The 20511-nt window shown below is 30.9% G+C and overlaps 1 protein-coding gene across 1 annotated transcript; it reads left to right on the plus strand.

Annotated features, from left to right (window-relative positions):
- The first annotated feature begins 921 nt into the window (after positions 1-921).
- LOC141707033 (peroxisome biogenesis protein 3-1-like) lies at positions 922-6670 on the plus strand. The gene is made up of 7 exons (XM_074510002.1): positions 922-1156; positions 2629-2790; positions 2889-3079; positions 3234-3361; positions 4510-4637; positions 5334-5552; positions 6176-6670. The coding sequence occupies exons 1-7, from the start codon at positions 1149-1151 to the stop codon at positions 6423-6425; spliced, it is 1086 nt and encodes a 361-aa protein (XP_074366103.1). The 5' UTR covers positions 922-1148; the 3' UTR covers positions 6426-6670.
- Positions 6671-20511: the final 13841 nt, after the last annotated feature.

A 20511-nucleotide genomic window follows, 5' to 3' on the forward strand; every position in this document is an offset into this window, starting at 1 on the left:
TAATTAATCAATTTTTTAGAAAAAATAAAATTTTAAATTATGCACTGGCAATTTTTTTTTTAAATTATTAAATGTGTAGGAGATGTGATTGTGCAGAATATAGTCACCCATCACATGTTTTATATACGTATTTAACACTTACATATCTTGCATACATATTCTTTTAGTAATTTTCACGTACACAAGGTCAACTTTTAAATATTTTTCGGTATTTAAATGTACAAAATTTTTCACATTAATTTTTTAATTTATATTAGGTAGAAAATAAAAAATAGAAGAAGCAACATATAAATATTGTAATCAAGCCAAGTCGGCGAAAAAAATAATAATTCGAAATTCGATCCAATTTGATCCGGAAAAAAATCTAGCCTAATTTTGTTTGTTTGACCAGCAGGTCCTCTTTTTTCGTAAAAATTCCGAAACCTGAACAATATCGAAGCGTTTACGTTATTTTTTTAAAAAAAATCCTTATAAAAATAAAAAAAATAAAAAAAGTAAATTAGTAAGAAAAAAAGAAAAATAATATTCTCATATACATAATTACTAATAATAAAATTTTTTAATTTCCAATTAATCTAAATTCATAAATTAAATCTTAAGAATAATATTTTCTTTAATAATATTACATAATTTAAATTTATTTGTATAAATAATGAATCTTATAGTCAAATCAGGCTACAGAAATAAGAAAAAAACAGAAATTCGAAATTCATCTAATCTGATTTCAACTTGGTTTTGCTGGATCAACATGTCCTTTTTTTATAAAAATATGGTCCAATCCAGAATTTTGAGAAAGTCCGAATTCAAAAAAGGTTCCAGCCTAGTTTTATTTGACCACTGGGTCCTTTTTTTTTGTAAAAATTCAATTTGTGACTCAAAACTTGAAAAGTCCGAATTTAAAAAAGATTTGAATAAAAGACCGGAGCCTTTTCGATAAACCCGGATAAAACCGGGCAGATGGGCTTACGGTGTATATATCGACCAAGAGTTGTTAAAATTATTTAAAGAAAAAAGAGAAAAGCGTTTGAAGACAGCAGGTTTAGGTGGAAGGGTTTTGTGTCGTCGTTGTGTCTCCTATTCCTTAAAGGGTTTTGTGGGCAGGCGTGGAGGAGCAGAAGCTGTACAAATCATCACTCATACAGGATCTAATGATGTGGTTTGTTCATTCTTATTGCTTCTTTTTCATTAATTTTACTTTTGTATTATGATTTTTTAGGGGTTTTAGAGTTTGGATGTTTGTGTTGTATATGACCCTTATATGAATTGGGTTTTGTGTTTATAAAATAAAATTACTATTTGGTTTTGGAGAAGGATGTGTTCTTTTTTGATAGTCATGCACACACCTAGATTCGAACTCATGACCTCCCTTAGCTTGAACCAAAAGAATCTGTTTACTGTCCACAACTCACCTCCAATTTACTTCTCCTGTCCTACTATCAATATTTTATATATATAGAAATTTTAAAATCATCATAGTTGAGATTTTTAACTCTAAAATTGTGTTTATAATTGATTATAAATACTCGCACACTTATCTTGTTTTCAGCGAAATGATATTTGATAATTAAAAAAATAAGGTAAGGAAAGAAGTAACATAAACATAATTTATGAGTTTCATATCTCGTGAAGAAAGTAACGTAAAGAGGGACAAAATGTAAACATGATTTTTGTTTGGTATTTCATATACGATATGTTGTAAATGTAACTTGTCCGATTATTACATGCAATCATTAATAAATATATTAGAAGTAATGTACCGAGAGAAACATCGTAAATATAGAGTCATGTTTGGTTTTCCGAACTGTCTAAACATGTTTTTTCTGGTAAATGCTTGAAATCATAGATGAAAACGGTAGAACTAGACTGATATGAGAAATGTAGAATCGTTTTTTTATATAATTAATCACACACATATATATCAGTAATCGAATTTGGGACCACCCGAAAAGAAGACACGAGTTCTATCAATACACCAACACTTTGATGCAAGTTATTTTTTCTTCTTTCTTAATTTTTTAGGTATAGTACAAGCATGTTACAAGTGAAGCACTTCAGTACCTACTTCAAAACAGATTCTTACATGTGCTGTACATAATTGATTCGTAATCGTTGTGTAAAATTAAGTCAAGGAAATTTAGAAAAGACATATTATGTTGAAAGAAGAATCGAGCATCAGTTATTTGTACAAAAATGTATATTTTAAAACTTTACATCTAGAGTTTCTGTGCTGATAAAAGAAAATAACAGAGTGGTGCAGTTTGTATTTTGTAAAGCTGTTCATGTGGATACACTACATTGTAATAATTATTCATGCTTATATTATAAATTGTTACATATGCAAATAATCAAATCAATATGACCTCCTGCTTGCTACCAGAAGATAGAGGATCAATTTTACTCTATTGATATTCCCATGTGTTTTTTTCTCGAATACTATTGACCTAGACATTTTCAATTTCAACTCTTATTTTGTTTGCTTGCATAAATACAGCATGGTCGTGAATAAGTCATGTGTATTTCTCAAATATTATTGGTTTCTTCGATTTTGTTGTTTACAAGAAGTAGTTTTTTGGGCTTTAGTATATGGTGTTGGTTGATTCATTTTCTGCTTGCTTACCATTTGTGTAGGGAGTACTGGAGAAAGCATAAGGGGAAGGTTTATGTCACACTCGGAGTTTTTGGAAGTGGGTATCTTCTGTACAAGCTTTATGATAGTCATACGCAGCACCTTACTGATCTTGAGAAAGAGGATGCCGGCAAACCTGTAAACGAGGAACTCGTTAAAGCTCTGTTAAGATCAAGATTAATTTGAAAGTTGTTATTATCTTACAAGTACACCATACTTATGATTCTTATTTGTTTGATTTTTCTTTGAATATTTATGACAGAACGAGAGTGCATTTCGAGAACATTCAAAAGATAGCAGATACTACGACACTGCCTCATGCCATGGTATATTTAAGTGGTCGTATTGAAAAAATGATGGATCTTTCGCACTTGGCTGAAAAAATAAACAAAGGGAATGGAATTATAACATTGCGGGAGAAAGTTGCCTTGTGGGATAGATTCAAAGTTCAAAGTATGTATGGTTGTAATAAGTTTTTCGACACAGGCACCTTTGCATCCTACATAGTATTATTAATCTAGTTTCAAGTTTCCTCTTACTGATAGCTTGTTTATATGGATTTTAGGAAACAATACCTTGTACTGAAATTTTCTCATAATATGGACAGGTTTTGCAAGAACAGTATTGTCTATTTGGTCAATGACATCGCTTAGCTTGTATATTAGAGTACTGGTCAAAATTTTGGGGAGACATTTCTATATTGACACTGCACGTGGTCTGGGAGCTGCTCATCTTGTAAGTTTTGTTGATTTTCCTCCATATATGAGTGATTGTGCATATCGTATGTATATATGAGTGATTGTGCATATCGTTTGCCACTAATTAGTGAATTGTTGTGGTTGAATTTTTTTTGTATTTAGATGGTGTAATACTAAACAAGAACTTTGACATATTTCAAAATTGTTAATATTTTAATTGTTAATTTTGGCATTGGACAGGACTCGGTAGGGATAATTTCATCAAAAAAATCAAAAAAGAAAATAAAGTATCTCATGCACGAATGAAACGTATTCATATAATTACAACTTTGCTTGAAACTAATAATCTTTATTTATAGCTTCACATTGCTATATTAAATTCTGGAATGAAGAATTCCACTTAGTGATTTTGTGCTGTTAGTCAGGGGTGAACATGGTTTGGTTTGACTAAAACCGCCAGTGTAACTATATACTTTAAGTTTTTAAAATTGAACACCTCCACCGTAATGAACGAATAGTTTGGTTTCAGTTACAAAACTGATTAATATAAATATCATTTAATTAAATTAAATTCTATAAATTCAAAGATTCAATATTAGCTAATTTTAAAAAACAGATACCAAGATACAATCACAATAATTATCTCAACTAGCGGTGAAGATAACCTCACTAGTCAAGATACAAGAAGATAAGTAACAAAACAGAAAAACACATGTAGAAGAAAGTGATTCATGTTCTCCATGTTTTATTTTTCTGCCCTCTGTTTTTGTTTAACCATTTTTTATATACTTTGTTGCTTACCATGAAACCAATATACCTAATCATTCTAATCAATTTTGTTCCTAAATAATAACATAAAATGTAAACAAATTAATTTGTAATTTCTTGTTCCGCATCAGTTTTTATGAATTCGAGGAAGTGAACATAGTATAAATTGAGAGAAGTGGGTGCATCCTTCAATAAATTCTGCCCCTCTTGCTATTCATAATACCTTTCTAATAACATATGAAGCTTAGCGAGCCCCACGCGATATCATTACAAATCATAATAGCAGTTCGTTTCATATTTTTTTTTCCTTTTAATATAACAATGTTAGTTATAACATGTCATGAGAATGATTTATCTCATCCTTTCGATTTTGTTGGCCAACAAGCAATGTTTTTAATTACTCTTGTTGTCTTGTAGGAGGAATCTGAACGTATTGACAGAAATGACGAACAGCAGTTTTTGGCAGGTGTTGATTTTCTTTCTAATTGTGGAATGTCCTTGTTGATATCTAATATGCAGATAGCAGTGGCTGAAGTTCTCAAAGAGTATGTTTTCTATCCCTGGAATAAAATGTGTATACCATTATTAGAATTGTTGACTTAGCACTGGTCTAGATCATTCTCTTATAATCTTTTAGGTTATATTTATTTCAATGGGGATTGCTACCCGCTTAGTCTTGGTCTATTTACTATAACTTAAGTCATCCCATGGCCGAATTGCCATTACTTTTTTAGTTCATACATGACATTATAAGGCCTAGTAAACCTGGCAGAAAAAATAAAATAAAATAAAACATGTTAACCCCTAATACCTAGAGTGGGTGGCGATAACGAGTTCACCGAGTATATCTAAAAAGTGATCAATAACAGTCTATAGGATAGCTTTAAAGAATCAAGTGTGATAAAGTGAGTCCAAATTCAGATATTAAAGATGGTCCAGGTCCAGGTCCACCGATTATAATTTCGATAAATAAACATAAACCTGGGAAGTTATTAATTACACATCATGAAAATGTTAAAATTCCTTCTTACCCCTGATACTGAAGTAAAGCACATGGTTAACTGTATGTTTTTGAAATAAAAACGTAGTCAAAATTTCTTAAACTTGAACATCCAAAAATGTTGGTGAAAATGACAAATCAATTGTCTTTACATTTGGCCCTTCTTCACATCTTCGGAGTACAACAGGTTTTGCTAATAAAAGGAGTCTTTTAATATATTCGCTAATTTTTATCTTTGCAGAAAGTCTTGGATTGATTCATTCACAGCTTCTTTACTTCATGATACCATCATGCAAATATTGGACGTGTTCATGAGCATGGGAAACCCTCATCAGTGGGTGAACTATTTAATGTCAGAGGACCTGAAAACCAAATCTGCTGCTTTCTCTAGTAATGACGGCCAAAATGAGAGAACCAAATTTGGCCTGCTAATGTTGGAGGCTCACACAGTGTTATCAAGGTACTTCTATAATAATGCTATTGAATTGATGGAATTTTGTATGAAGTCAAACAGGGCAGTACCTTTTTATTATGTTGGTGAATGTAAAATCAATGGCAAATAATTTTACTTCCAAGTGAAACCATTGAATCTTGCCAGTTCATTTTTCCTGTCCGATAGATGTCACATTACATGAGTTTGGCTTTTAGCTTTGTTGTTGAAGCTGCGAGTTAATTCTATCCAGTCACTAGATTCTGCATGTCTCTATAACTGCACATAATTATTTATTGAATTTTCATTTGTTTCATTTCAAAATTTTAAATGAAGTTTAAGGACTAAGCAAACCTTAGATAATGTATAAAGTCTTGCTTACTAAATCTGGGATGACCTGTATTCTAGTATCAAATCTTAAAAGTTTCAACCTAGATGAAAGTATGTACATGAAGGGAGTAGCATATAGAAGTTATCAAAATTCATAGCTGACCCAAAGGATAGGAACAGGAACAGATGCATCCAATTTATTAGACGGAGGGGGTTTAAAGTTACCTTCATTATAGGCGATGTTTCTACTACCATGTGCCCTCCTAGTCTAGTAAAAAATTAATATATACGATTTTTAATGTGCTTTTTTTATAATTATGTAGTGATGAATTTCGAAGTATTTTGGATGTATCCTTGAGATCGGTAGTGGATGACTTGGTGCAAGATATGAAGGATCAACATGGGGATCTCAACTCATCAGAAATGCCGTTGTCCAAACTTGTGCAGAAAGTTGCTAAGATGGGTCCTCTACTGCTTGAAGAATCATGCAACAATAAATATATCCAAATGGTTCGAAACCTACCAGTAGCTGAAGCCTTCTTCACTCTTCAATATGCAGACACACCACTTTGAATCTTATAATCATCTGTAGCTTGAACTAATTATGGAAGTAAGCGTAAATGAGTTGTTAGTTAATTCTAGTATCGATCATGTATGATATTTATGGCAGTGAGCGTGAATGGTAGTTTTGCCTATTAATTTGAGTATCAATCATGTATGATATTTATGGAAGTGAGCGTGAATGGGTAATTCTGCCCATGGGTATTGAAGGTTTAACATTTTAAGTAGAATAACAGTTATGAACAATTTTTTTTTTTTTAACAAAAGTTATGAACGTACCAAAATAAAAATTGTGAACTTTTCACCTTGACTGCAATTTATTAGTTTGGCATATCTTAGATAGTTTGCTTTAGTTTGCTTTCGTTGTTGGAACATTTTAAAAAGCTGTTAGTTTAGTTAAACGTTTTTTTTTGCATGAAGGGGGTCATACCCTAAATGGTCAAACTTTGATGAGCTGCTTTTAATATTATCACTAATACCTAAATTTATGTACGTAAATTATCGATTAAAGATGTCATTATTCTATAAAACTGTATAATTTTATAAATATTGAGTAAATTAATTATTATTATCATTTTATATAAATTGTGCAATATTAATCTATTGATTATATAAATAATTATTACAAAAATATTTTAAAAGGTATACTTTTGGTCAAAGTATCTCAATCACTCCTTTTTATACTTCTCTATTCTTATATTCATCTTGAATTGCACAACTAAATTTAGATCTTACACACATATATATGTATATATATTTCTTTTCATCTTTTTCACCGATCTTTCAGATAAACTTGCAGAAAATGAATTATCATTGTTACTTACTTTTTTTTCTAATTTTCTTTCTTTCCCCATTTTTCAGATCTAGATATTTTATATCGATTTTATCGGCTATTCACCAATACATATTTTTAGATAAATTATTTTTTAATTTTCATTTTTTATCTTTTATGTCTTTGTTTTCATTTATATACCCAAGATTTGTTTTCAATTTTTGTCGAGTTTTATAATTTTTATTATGATTTTGGCGTGTATTTAGTTATATAAATGTAGTGATTATGTAAATACTGATGTTATGGATGATGATGATGGCGGAGATTTAGTTATTATGATAATTCGATTATGATGATTTGTAATATGTAGTTAGTGATTTGTAGGTTGTTGGAGAATGTAATAGTTTGATTCTCTTTTTAAATATGTTTTGAATGTTTTTTTTTTAAAATGTTAATTGGTCGCTGAAGCAAGTCGATGTAGAGGAGGTCGTCGTAATTATGATTTGAAGTAGAAAAAATATGGGTTGCGGGAGATGCAGATAAATCATATATAAGATTCATAGTATTAGATATTGTATTTCACAATTTATTTAATACAATCTTTTATATTTATATATATAATAGCACAACAAGGGAATAATATTTTGAGATTAAAAAGTCTCATTAAAAAGACTAAATTACCCATGTTTTTAATATTTATATAAAAATTGTGTTTTGTGGAAATCGAACTCAAGTTGCTTCATTCTTCTATACAACCTCGTACCACTGCACCATATTGTCACATGTGTTTTATCATACACATAATATGTAAGTGTGCTAAAAGAATATTTTATTTAACTTTAAAGATAACTAATTGAATTCCGCAAAAAAAATGATAGTTACTTGAATATTTGTACAATTAATTTTAAAGAACTGAATTTCAGATATAAAGTTATCCATAGTACATAAATGGATTATTATCTTATTTATTATTATTTTTTAGTTTGAAAATATATCTCATATATTTTTAACATATTTTTTATTATAAAAAGTAATTAAAATGTACATATATAAATTTTAAAGAAAATATTGAAAATAGAATTGTCTATATATAAATAATCTAGATTAGTATTAAATATTTAGATAAGTTCGAATTATAATGAGTCGATGAATTTTAGTTTATTTTGAATTTGAAATCAGAATTTGGCCAATTGTTCAAAAAATACTAGAAATTTGACTACAGCGAAAAACATTGTCACATTTTACATTTAGTAAATTTAAATTATAAGTTCGACGGGAATATTTTACCAATAATGTGAATTTTTTTGATATCTTATATTAATATAAATTAATGTGTTTGAGGTATTTTTAGGATTAAGTCAATTGATTATTTGTATTAAAATTACTAACTTCACTGATAGCGCAATTGTATTTTTGGACTTGTCCCGATTTTAAAAATATTTGAAATTTGATATGAGATCTCACGAGATTTGTTAAAAATACGATGATATATTAAATCGATCTATTTTTAATTTTTCGCTTTGAAAAAACTAGAATTTTAAAAAGAATTCTTTTAGATAAACAATATTTATTGATCAAGATAATATTGTACAAATATTTTAAATTATTTTAATATTTTAAATTATTCAAATAAAAGTTACATCTATACTATATTGTAGTATCTGATTCAATACATTTTATACTATTTAAAAAATATATATTATTCAATAATTTGAAGAAATTAACCAGTTCAACTGATATTTATAAAACTTTATCGAATTGAAAAATATTTAATTTTAGGAGAATAATATACAATATTATCAAATTATTATATGAAGAAATATTAGATTTGTAATAAAAGAAACTTAAAAATAGTTTAAATAACAATACATTTACAAATTTTCCTTCAAATTCTTGAAAAAAAATCATGAACATCAATAATAAGTTTTACAATATATAATTTATTTTTATGTTACATGATTGATACTCGGTCGCGTAAAACAAATATGGATTTTTTTAGTGATAATGTGAATACCATATATAAATTATTACAATTTATTTATTACATAATTTTAATTTTTGAATAATTATAAATACATGTTATTTAAGTAATCAATTGTCTCATTAGATATTAATAATGATTATACATATACATAAATCAGATATTTAGCATATAAATAATTGAAACCATTGTAATTTCCTAAGAAATGTAACATACGATAATTCACGTGCTAACATAGACACATATAATTTAATCTTATTTTGTTAAGAATAGTGTAAAAAAACTAACATTTTTCTAAACATACATACGTTAAATTTCAAAAACTAACATTTTTCATTAAAATCAACTTTTATATTAACAGTAGTGTAAATTTTATATTATGATTGCAAGTAATTATGAATTCAGTTATTCATTTTTTATCTTTTTAAATTGAGTAAGTTAATTGTAAGTTAGTAGAGAACTCAGTAATAATATAGACCAGTTATATAGTTTATTTAAATAAAATTCAAAATTTTTGGTCAACTCTGTATTCAACATATATGTTAATTTTTAACTTTTTCTTTATAAACATACCAACGACATTCTACATATTAAGTTTATTTGTTTCATTTTAAACGTACACTGACTACCGTGTTTATATTCATTCATTAAATATAATTATACAACAAAAACAAGAATATATATATTTTTCTTAATGAGCTATATTGGAAACGTTGTGTAATTTAGTAATGTCTTGTATCAAAATAATACACAGATAAATACGTTAGACATTATACAATATTTACAAATAAGAATATAACTAAAAACATTATAATTGCATGCATAAAAAAACTTTAGAAAATAACCCGTGCCTCGCACGGGTTATTATGCTAGTTTTCATTAATTACGCAGCCTTACCTTCATTCTTCGTCCTCATTCCAAAAAATGAAGAAGTTGTTTTCTCAAAAAACCTCGGCTTGTGTGTGCGTGTGTTTTAGGTATAAAGTGATATAAAATGATATATAAAAGTACGTAAAAGTAAGCGGGATAATTCCTTGTCCCATGATTTTCTTCACATGGGACTTATCTATGCCGTAAGAACCATCTTCCTCTTTTATTCTTACTGTCCTGACCAAGAACTCACACTTGTTGACACATCCCAGATTTATCCACAACCTTTTCTCTTGATTACAATTAACATCAGACACATGAATTAATAATTCGTTCAATCCTGTGTGATATTTGGAATCGGCACCGGAACGGAACCGAGGTATACAAAACAATAATATCCTTCCGATGATACTATTAACCCTGATGACAAGATGATCGAGTTGTACACCGGGATTCGAGTAAAATCATCTCGCCTGCAGACTAGCATATCTCTTCTCTTTTAACGAATCAAGATTTTAGAGAAACGATCAATTAGGGCTTGGCCTAATCGCTCACAACAAAGAAAACGTTCAAGCATTCCATATATCTATCTATTATCTATATGTTATTATATATATATATATATATATATACTATCATCACTATTAAATAAATGGTCTTCAGCAACATCCAAAAAAATGTTAAAAATGTTGAAAAATGTAGCCATAAGGCGTAAGACAACATATTGGTCAATTTTGAGGGTGTTGGAAATTTGCGTGTGGCCTTTGATGTTATGCCAACACATTTTAGAAAATTATGCCAACATCCGTATTATATTTTCATAGTGTCCTATTGCGACCTTTTTTACTCAATAGCAACACGAGCACTGGTGTTGGCTTTAACTATATGACAACACTCTCTAGTCAATAGCAACACCGACGAGATGTTGCCTTAAATATTCTTGCAACATTTTTGTCCCCTGTAGCAACACTAATTGATTAATATTTCTTATTTTATCCAAGGCAACATTTTTGTGATAACTTTTGAATAGCTTGTTACTTAAAAAAAGAAATCCCACATTAATCAAGTTTATCCAAACAAATCAAAATAATATACAAACCAATTCCGGCAAAGATAAATAGAAACATCATACTAAGGCTCCGTTTGGAAATGCTGTTGAAAACTGCTGTGCTATGAGAAAAAGTGCTGTCAGGAAAATTAGATGACTGTTTGGTAATTTTTTTAATTTTAGTATATTTTGAGATATAATATATAAAAATAATATTTTTGAGAATGTTTGATTGTGAAACTGATAGCTAATTTCAGCAGAAACTGGAAACAACTTTTTTCAAAAGCATGGGGGTACATACTTTTGCTAACAACAGTTTTTGGAGCAAAAACGCTTTTCCAGACATCAGCTTTTAGAATTTACCAAATACTTGTCTGACAGCTTTTTAGCAAAAAGCTGTTGTAACTGTCTCCAACAATAATATCAAACGGAGCCTAATTCCTTAATAAATTTTCAAGTCATAATAATTTCAACTATTCTGACTAAAAGTACCATACTTACAAATTGATCCCACAATATAACAAAATATTATATTAAAACTTAATATGAAAAATTTTCAAGGACTTGCATTACTTGATATGCAAAATCTTCAAGGACTTGCATTGCTTGCTCCACCGTTGTTTGGTGACTTCCTACTCATCTCTTCAAGATCAATATCACTCTCTCGATCCCACATTAACATGCAAAGAAAATTATCACTTCTTTTATTTAAGTAACTAACAAAATAAAAAGTAATTTTATGTATTACTGTCTAATTTGGTAGACAATTTTGATAAAAAATAAAAAAGAACAGAACCAGCCATATCAAGACTTTACCCATGAATAAAATAGAACCAAGACTTTGTAATAATTTATAAAGCTCACCTGATCTCATGCTTCCTCCGGCAATGCCACCACCTACTTCTCCCAAAAATAATCCCTAGCGACTAAATTTATAAATATCAGAACTTTATTTAACAAAATGATTTTAATTATTTGACTAGAAAATCTGTAGAGGTGATTTTATTGACATTATGGACATCAGATAAGGTCTTGCTCCAGTTGTGATAGCCTTGTTCAACCCGATTACAGCTGATGCGCTCACACACACATATAAACATGTATCAAACACATTATTAACATAAGTGAAAAAAAGCAATAGCATCCAGAAAAAAATGAATTAACAAGAGAAATATTTAGATTGAAAATCCAGCGTATTCATTTTGTTAAAAGAATTGCACCATTTTTTGGAGTCTGCTTTTTCTTGTTACTTCTGAAAGAGATATGTCCTAAGTCAAATCATGTACGAGGATTTAAGAATAACTTTTATGTAATCTGTTTTAATTTCATTGATATTAATAAAAGACTTGTTTTGTTTTTATTGCGGGCTCTATCTATTTTAAGTGTTTAAATAAGATGTACCACAGTTTAGAGTAAAACTTTTTATGGATTGTGATGAGATCATAATAATGAGACCTAAAAGATGATAACTCTAAACTTAAATAGTTCCTAGTCATAGGATTACTAACTGGTAATTAATAATCCGCAAAGATTGATACACACTATGCTTGCTTCATCATGAAGGATGTCTGTTCTCATAGACATTTGTGTGGTGACACTATAGCTAGTATGTAGGTGCTTATTATAGAATAAGTTCACTGAACATGACTCACACAGCTGAACAACTGATGGAGTTCACTCACGTGTCAGCAGTTGTTCACATAGTGATAGTTGTACAAGTATCCTTAGACTTGAGGTCATCATAGTCATCTTGTGTACACTGAACTATGCTTTGGTTTAGTTCTTAGTCTCCAAGGACAATTATAAGGGCTCTACTGGGTATAAGAATTTGTACACGAAGATAGTGTATGATCAATAAAGGATCCACCCCTTCCAGTGAAGGAAGAGAATGTTCAATGCTGATCCACTTATGCTAGTTCAGGAATCTCTGGCTAGAGTGAATGAAATTAGAAAGGAGTTTCTAATTTACATTTAATAGAACTAAGCATAGTGAATGGGAAAGCAAGTGATTAAATAAGATAGGCTTGAAACAAGTTCCATGCCTTGTATTTAATCGTGACATTGCAGGGTAGAAGGAATTAATTGTACGGTAACTATTCACTGAATAGGTTCTTGGTATTCTAAGCAGTAAATTCGTATTATCCGGATAGTCGCGATATGCTGAGAAGTATCCCTCACGATGTAGAATAAATATGATTAATTAATTAATCATATTTAATGAATTAGAGAATTTATATAAATAATGATAAAATAGTTTTATTATTATTTATTTCTACTACCGGCTTAATATTGAACCTACAGGGTCACACCATAAAAGAGAATGATTTAATGGCGGAGGAATTAATTAATAATGGCTGATAATTATTTATTTATGAAATAAATAATTAATTGGCAAATTTAATAATTGATTAAATGAGATTTAATTGATTATAAATTAATTAAGAAAAATTCTTAATATTATTAATTAAGAATTTAATTTTTGGAAATTAAATCAAGAGAGAGAATTATTTCTAAAGTGTTTAGAAAAAGAATTAATAATTAAAAGGTGTTTTAATTATTAGTGAGAATAATAAAGGGTTAATAATAATAATATTTTATGGGAAATTTTCAGTTGAAAATTTTGCCTATAAATATACCATTATAAACCCTATTTTTGCCTCAACCCAAAAAGATTTACAAAACCCTAATTCTCTCCACCTCCTCCTCCTCCATTACATCGATTTCTTGGTGGATACCGGTGGAGTGCTTCACACTTGAGGAGCAGCTGCTAAGGATCTCCGCTCATTGTTTTGGATCACTTTTAAAGGTTAAAAATCGATCCCATATGTTTTTAATCACGATTTATGTAACACCCCCAAATCCAGGGTCGGGGATCCGGGTTGTCACGAGTTCCATTTCCCTTAATAACACCCAATCTTAATAAACAATCAACTACTCTGTACTGTGACCCCACAATAAACACACATACCACAAGTTATAGTCTCAGAGATGAATATCCAAAAGTAACACGAGTCATTTTATTCCAAAATTATATGCCATTACACCTTAAAAGGGTTTCTGAATAGATTTACATTTCTTTGCCATTATTATAATTGATAAAGATACATAAGTCTGGTACATCAAAAGTTGAAAGCCTAGCCTATTGGTAGTTCCTACCTCAGCTACAGCGACATCAACGCCTATAGGAAACTGCGGAACGTTTCCTATCCGCTCGTGAATTGGGAGTTTGGTCCTGTTCATCTTTTCTATCTGTTGTTGTGTGATGAAAGAAGAAAGCAAGGGTGAGCAGCAAGCCCACCAAAATAATATATATAATGATTAACAATATATGAGCCTTCTCATAGTACTCATGAAAGTCTTGGTCAAAAGAAATGGACCAAGTTTGATATCTTAATGCGATGAAGTCGTAAAATATTCAGTATATATACATATATACTTTTTAAAATCTTGGAAGTCCTCTTCCATGCATAATATACACAGAGTTCCAGTTTATAACTGTATAAAAATATCGTTGCAAGGTGATCTCATATATCTAACCTTGTCTCAACGTTTTTCTGAAAATCTTTGTCATGCATAAGATAATCATTTACTAGATATAAGTTTAAAAGATGAAGTTACAAGATACTCCAATATACTTATATCTTTTCCAAATGCTACTTGAACTACCACCGTTCAAGTTATAATTAGTTCAAAAGTTCATCACATAGATGAGACTACAAGACAAGATTTGAATAGATTCAATCTTTGAATATCATTATAAATAATGAAGTTACGAGATACTTCATTAAGTCCCGATATATATATATACACCTATATATATATATTTTATACACTCCTTGAAAACCTCTGTTATGAAAATTATAAACAGAGTTGCAATATCCAATGAATTTGGAAAGGAGAAAACCCTGGCATAAACCTGATACCTTGCTGATCAGGCAAAGATACCAATAAGTAACCTTTTCTACTAGTAGATGGACGAATTCCCCACTGGTCATCACCCTGGTCGCAATAGGACCTTATGCTGGACTGCCACTCAGCCACTTATGCGTTTGATGGACTCCCACTGAGCCACTTACACTATCATGGACGCCCACTGAGCCCATGTTGCTTATGCCGACTCGATAGATGGACTTACTTCCCGAACGTTGGGTAAGTAATCAATTCATTTACCAAAACAGCAACCTCGTTGCGAATATAAAATACGCCACAGAGCCGGATCCCTGATGTTTTGAGCGAGTATTTAAATCCCCTATAAAAGGAAGATCTTAAATATAAAAATTAGTTTTGGGATCCGCTCTAACTTTTAAAAATCATTTTGAAGACTCGAAAACACTTTAAAGAGTGTTTGGAATACTGCTGATTTAATAAAGTAAATCAGTCCCGATATATTAGAAAATATCTGAATATTATTATTTAAATAATATTCCCATAATGATAATCCTTATAAAAATAATTGAAGTAGAAGTTGTAAAACTTATACTTGAAACGAGTATTAAATAACCAAAGATATACTTATACGAAAGTACTATCTTTATTTGAATAATCAAAGATAAGTTTGATTATCGACACCTTATTCTTTAATAAAATAAAGAATATATCTCAGCAAATAATCGGAGTCATAGATCCTCAAATGAATATTCAAAATAATATTCAATAAATAAAATAAAAGGAGTCATAAGTCCTCGGATGAATATTCAAGTAATATTCATTAAATAATATAAAGGAGTCATAAATCCTCGAATGAATATTCAAGTAATATTCATTAAATAATATAAAGGAGTCATAAGTCCTCGAATGAATATTATAAATAATATTCATTAAATAAAATAAAGTGAGTCATACATCCTCAATTGAATATTCAAATAATATTCATTCAATAATATAACTGAGTCATAAGCCCTCGAATGAATATTCAAAATAATATTCAATAAAATAATATAAAGTTATCGAATAAACCTTATTCGATTAATAGTTTTTAAAACTATAACCATATATATATAAAATATATATATTATACTCGGAAACATCGACTCCCGGTTTTAGAAATATGTTCACCTTTTTATCCCCTATACTAAGGGTAAACTCAAATACCGCCTATCTCTAGCATAGGTATTATGCAACTGTAAGCATTTTAACCAACAAATATATAATCCAAGAATATGAAACAGACATGCATATATACCATATCACATGCTACAATATATAGCAAGAATTTGCTAATAACAAATATGCATTTATCGCAAGATCATGCATATACACATATACATCACAACAACAGTTATACGGGTAGAAAACTTGCCTGAGTGCTCCCGGATAGACTTAAGCTTAGAGTGGGTCCGATAATCTATGAACAACAATATAAGTCAGAATTAAACCCCGGTCGCTTAAGAAACTAGACTTTAACCATTTAGAGTCCTAACGTTCGCTTTCGCGCTTAACGATTTACTTAAGTCGCTCGAGTACCCTCGGCTCCCCCATTTTTAATAAATTAACCATTACGAGTTTTAAGGCGTTTCTTTCGCAAGTGTCTTACCAACTGCCTATTACACCTTACATAAATGTTTCATACTTCAATTAGTCCTTTAAGGTCTTTAACCTATGTTTCAAAGTAAGGCGAGGGGTAATGTTTTGTTCGCGAAACGTCGTTACTTAAAACGGCCGTTTCCCCTAAACCGTACATCGAAATCAAACGAACCACATATCAAAACGAAGCTCGTAACATGAAATATCTAAACATGATAATGGTCAAAACCTAACAGTGAGTTCAAGGGTTCTGATGTTAAGAACAAAAACAGTCTACGGTAAATCGGGCATTACGACGGCTATGTTTACGCGATTTCCCAAATTTTTACCATTCCAAATCATATCAATCCAACTACCAATCAATAACAACTCAAGATACACATCAATGCTACTGATTTCAGTCATAATAAGCTCAAGGATCTCAATCCAATCATATATTATAACATCTCCAAATTCAACTAAACTACTTAACAATTAAGCTCGAATCATGCTTATCATTCAAATTACTACTCATCCATCCAAACCATCTCCAAACTTCAACATTCAAACTTATTAATAAAGGGTGTGAAGATTTATACCTTTCTTGGAGGGTGGAAAGTTACTAGGAAGCCTTATGGAGCCTCCTACAAGCTTGATCTTTCCAAAGAAATCAAGAACACAAAGTTAGGCTTTGAAGTTTCTAAAAGTCCTATTTAAAGAAATGTAAAAATGAGGGTCTTACCTTTCTTATTTGGAAGAGACTTGTGAACAAGAATTGTAGGCCATCTCAATACCTTTCCAACGAGCTATAGAACACAACATTTGAGTGAGTATTGAAGGAGATATGGCAGTTTGAAGTTGCTGGGTTTGTTTTAGCCGAGAGCTTTCTTCTTGAAATGGGAAAGTCAACTTTTAATTTGTATTTGTGTTATGATATTTGTTGGTTGGTTGCTTCCTTTTGTCTTGGAAATAAATTAAATTTTTACCATGGTGAAAAATGTGTGGCTCACAATCAACCAACCAATCCTTCCCACTTGTCATGCTTAGGTCATCAAGCTTAGGTCATCTTGTTACACTTGTCTTCTTCTTGTTGGTTTGATGACATCATCATCCCTAACCTCCTTGATTAACTCCTAATTGCTTGCCTAATGACCGCTGATCTGTTATACGGTTCGCTTAACTTTCGTTCTCGTTTATCATTTGAGGGATCATACCCGGGATCTTATTACTTGGGTTCCCTTAACCTTTCTCAATACATTATATTCCTTTTATGATCCTCTCTTAAAATCCTTGAATTTAAATCCTTTTTATTCTGTTACCTTATACTCAATTCTTTCCGTATCTGGTGGATTTTCGGGAAAAAAACAAAGTGTCCGGATCCGAATTCTAATGACCTTTACATACACTCATTTACTTTATGGAATACTAATACGATCTTAGAATTTCCATAACAGTACTCCTATATAACGTGGTCTGATAATTTTCCTTAATCAGCATTGTCAGCAAAAGTTACTATTCATCCGGGTTTCAAAATTTTCCAAAAATTGGGGTTATTACAGTCTCCCCTCCTTAAAAGGATTCCGTCCCGGAATCAGATAGAAAATGAATAGGGTTACTTTCTTAGCATTGGACTTTCTAACTCTCAAGTCAATTTTCCATATTGTGGTTCTACCACCAAACTCTGACTAGTTTAATAACCCTTCTCCTAAGCACTTGTTCCTTTTCGATCTATAACCCTTACTGGTTGCTCCATATAGGTCAACTCTGGTTGCATGTCTAGGCGCTCGTATTCTCCTATGTGTCCGACATTCGAATTATGCTTCCTTAATATTGATACGTGGAACATGTTATGAACTTGCTGCAGGTTCGGGGGTAGGGCTAGTTCATTTGATAACTTCCCAATACATCATAATATATCCAAGGGTCCTACAAATCGTGGACTTAGCTTTCCTTTCTTTCCGAACCTCATCGATCCTTTCCAAGGGTTTCCAAGGGGATACCTTTAACAACACTAGGTCCCCTATTTCATACTCTTTGTCCTTTTATTGTCAAATCAGCATACTTCTTATGTCCATCTTGGGCTACTCCCATCCGTCCTCTGATTAGATCTATTATATCCCTGGTCCTTTGGACTACTGCGGGTCCGAGCATCTTGCGCTCTACAACTTCATCCTAACATAAGGGAGATCGACATTGTCTTTCCTCAAGGATCTCATATGGCGACATCTCGATAATGACATATGATCTATTGTCGTAAGAAAACTCAATCCGTGTTAAGTGATCATTCCAATTTCTTTCAAGTCTATTGCACAGACTCTCATTATAGCTTTTAGCATTAGAGCTTTTGCTTCTCAATACCCATTCTTTTCCAGTGCGTAATCGCTACTACCTTCCGTTTCTAATATTATACTGGTTATACTTTTGCTCGTTAGCGTTCTATAACCTTTTAATAACCACGTCAACCTTAGTATCACGAATGTGTTTCCATTCCGAATACTACCACAACTTTATTACTCCATTTTCAGCTGTTTCTATTTCCCAAAGTTTGATCAATCATATAGAAGTAAAGGAATTTGTTGAGAGATCACTATGATCATGAACACTTGTTATATCGCATAGTTAGTACAGAAGGTGGCCAGCCTTTAGTACTTGACAAGCAATTAAACAACATGTGGTATCCTACTAGGCTTCTATCACACAAATAGATAGTCATTCGGCAATACCTCCCCTTCTGGAAGGGTTGTTCTTCTCAGCTTATATGAAATGAAAAGAAGAGAAAAGAACGAATTGAAGAGAATTGTATATATGAAAAAAATATACTGCCACAAAATATCTGGCTTGGAACCTACCTCTGAATTATAGAGGTTTGTCATAGGAGAACAAAACATATGTGTATATATATCAACATCAAGTATTATCGCATCGCATTTCGCATGCTTAAATATTTTTTCTATTCCGTCCATCATTCTATGGACCCATGCTCTTCCTCGAGCTTATACACAATCACCTTTAAAACTCCCTCGATATCGAAAATCGAATCTGGGATCTCATTCTAGACATCATCGTTACTAGAATTCTATGCTTGCATCGCAACCTTCCTCGTATAGTAATACGACTCTCTATTGATAAGAAGGAATAAATATTCAATAGGTAGATACTCTACTTAATTAGTCTATCAATGATAACTTATATACTACCACGACCCGATTAGTGGTATTCAATCTCAACATCCATTCTAATACAACTCTCACGGTTGTAATCAGCTCATTACTCGCAGAATCATTGCTGCATTACTATGGTCCACCACTGACCTACTGTCGTCATTCACTTTCCATGAAATCTTAATATCTAACCATACGGAGTCCATACATATCGTATAAAATACTTCTAAGGAGTTAACATAACCACCAATCATAATTCATGAAGAACACTCCAAACTCTGACGTACTTTTATGACATGAAGCATATAAAATTGCAGAAGAGTTTCAATCAAAGCACCGATAGAAGGTTAATACCATTCTTAATCATATGTCTTCCATAGAAGACTTAACTCAAAGGTTTGTTTAGTCCTTTTTGAAATATGGTCCTGGATTATTCTCAAGATAGTACCTTCTGAGATAGATAGCCCGCTCATGGCGATTACACGAATTAAACCTTTACCAAATGCACGATTCAGTTAAAGACTCAATTCTTTCAAAAGACTACAACATATTTATTATGAAAAAGCGATAAATGTTTCCAATATTTAAAATCTTAGAGTTTATTAAATAATAACAACAATATTAAAAAATAAGTTAGCTACCACATTAAAGTCCATCTAACAAGATGGTCTAAACCTCACAACTCAAATTCGCAAGAAAGAGTCGGCACTTTGTATGTAGATATTTATACATATATTCACATGTGAATTTCTGCAGCTCACTTT

This window comes from Apium graveolens, chromosome 2 (genome assembly GCF_009905375.1).
Source record: "Apium graveolens cultivar Ventura chromosome 2, ASM990537v1, whole genome shotgun sequence".
In the NCBI taxonomy this organism is placed as follows: domain Eukaryota; kingdom Viridiplantae; phylum Streptophyta; class Magnoliopsida; order Apiales; family Apiaceae; genus Apium; species Apium graveolens.

Bases quoted from the DNA above. Each gene is read 5' to 3' on its own strand.
- LOC141707033 (XM_074510002.1), top strand. The intron at 4,638-5,333 runs GTATGTTTTCTA...TTATCTTTGCAG, and splicing joins GTGGCTGAAGTTCTCAAAGA to AAAGTCTTGGATTGATTCAT. The intron at 5,553-6,175 runs GTACTTCTATAA...ATAATTATGTAG, and splicing joins GCTCACACAGTGTTATCAAG to TGATGAATTTCGAAGTATTT.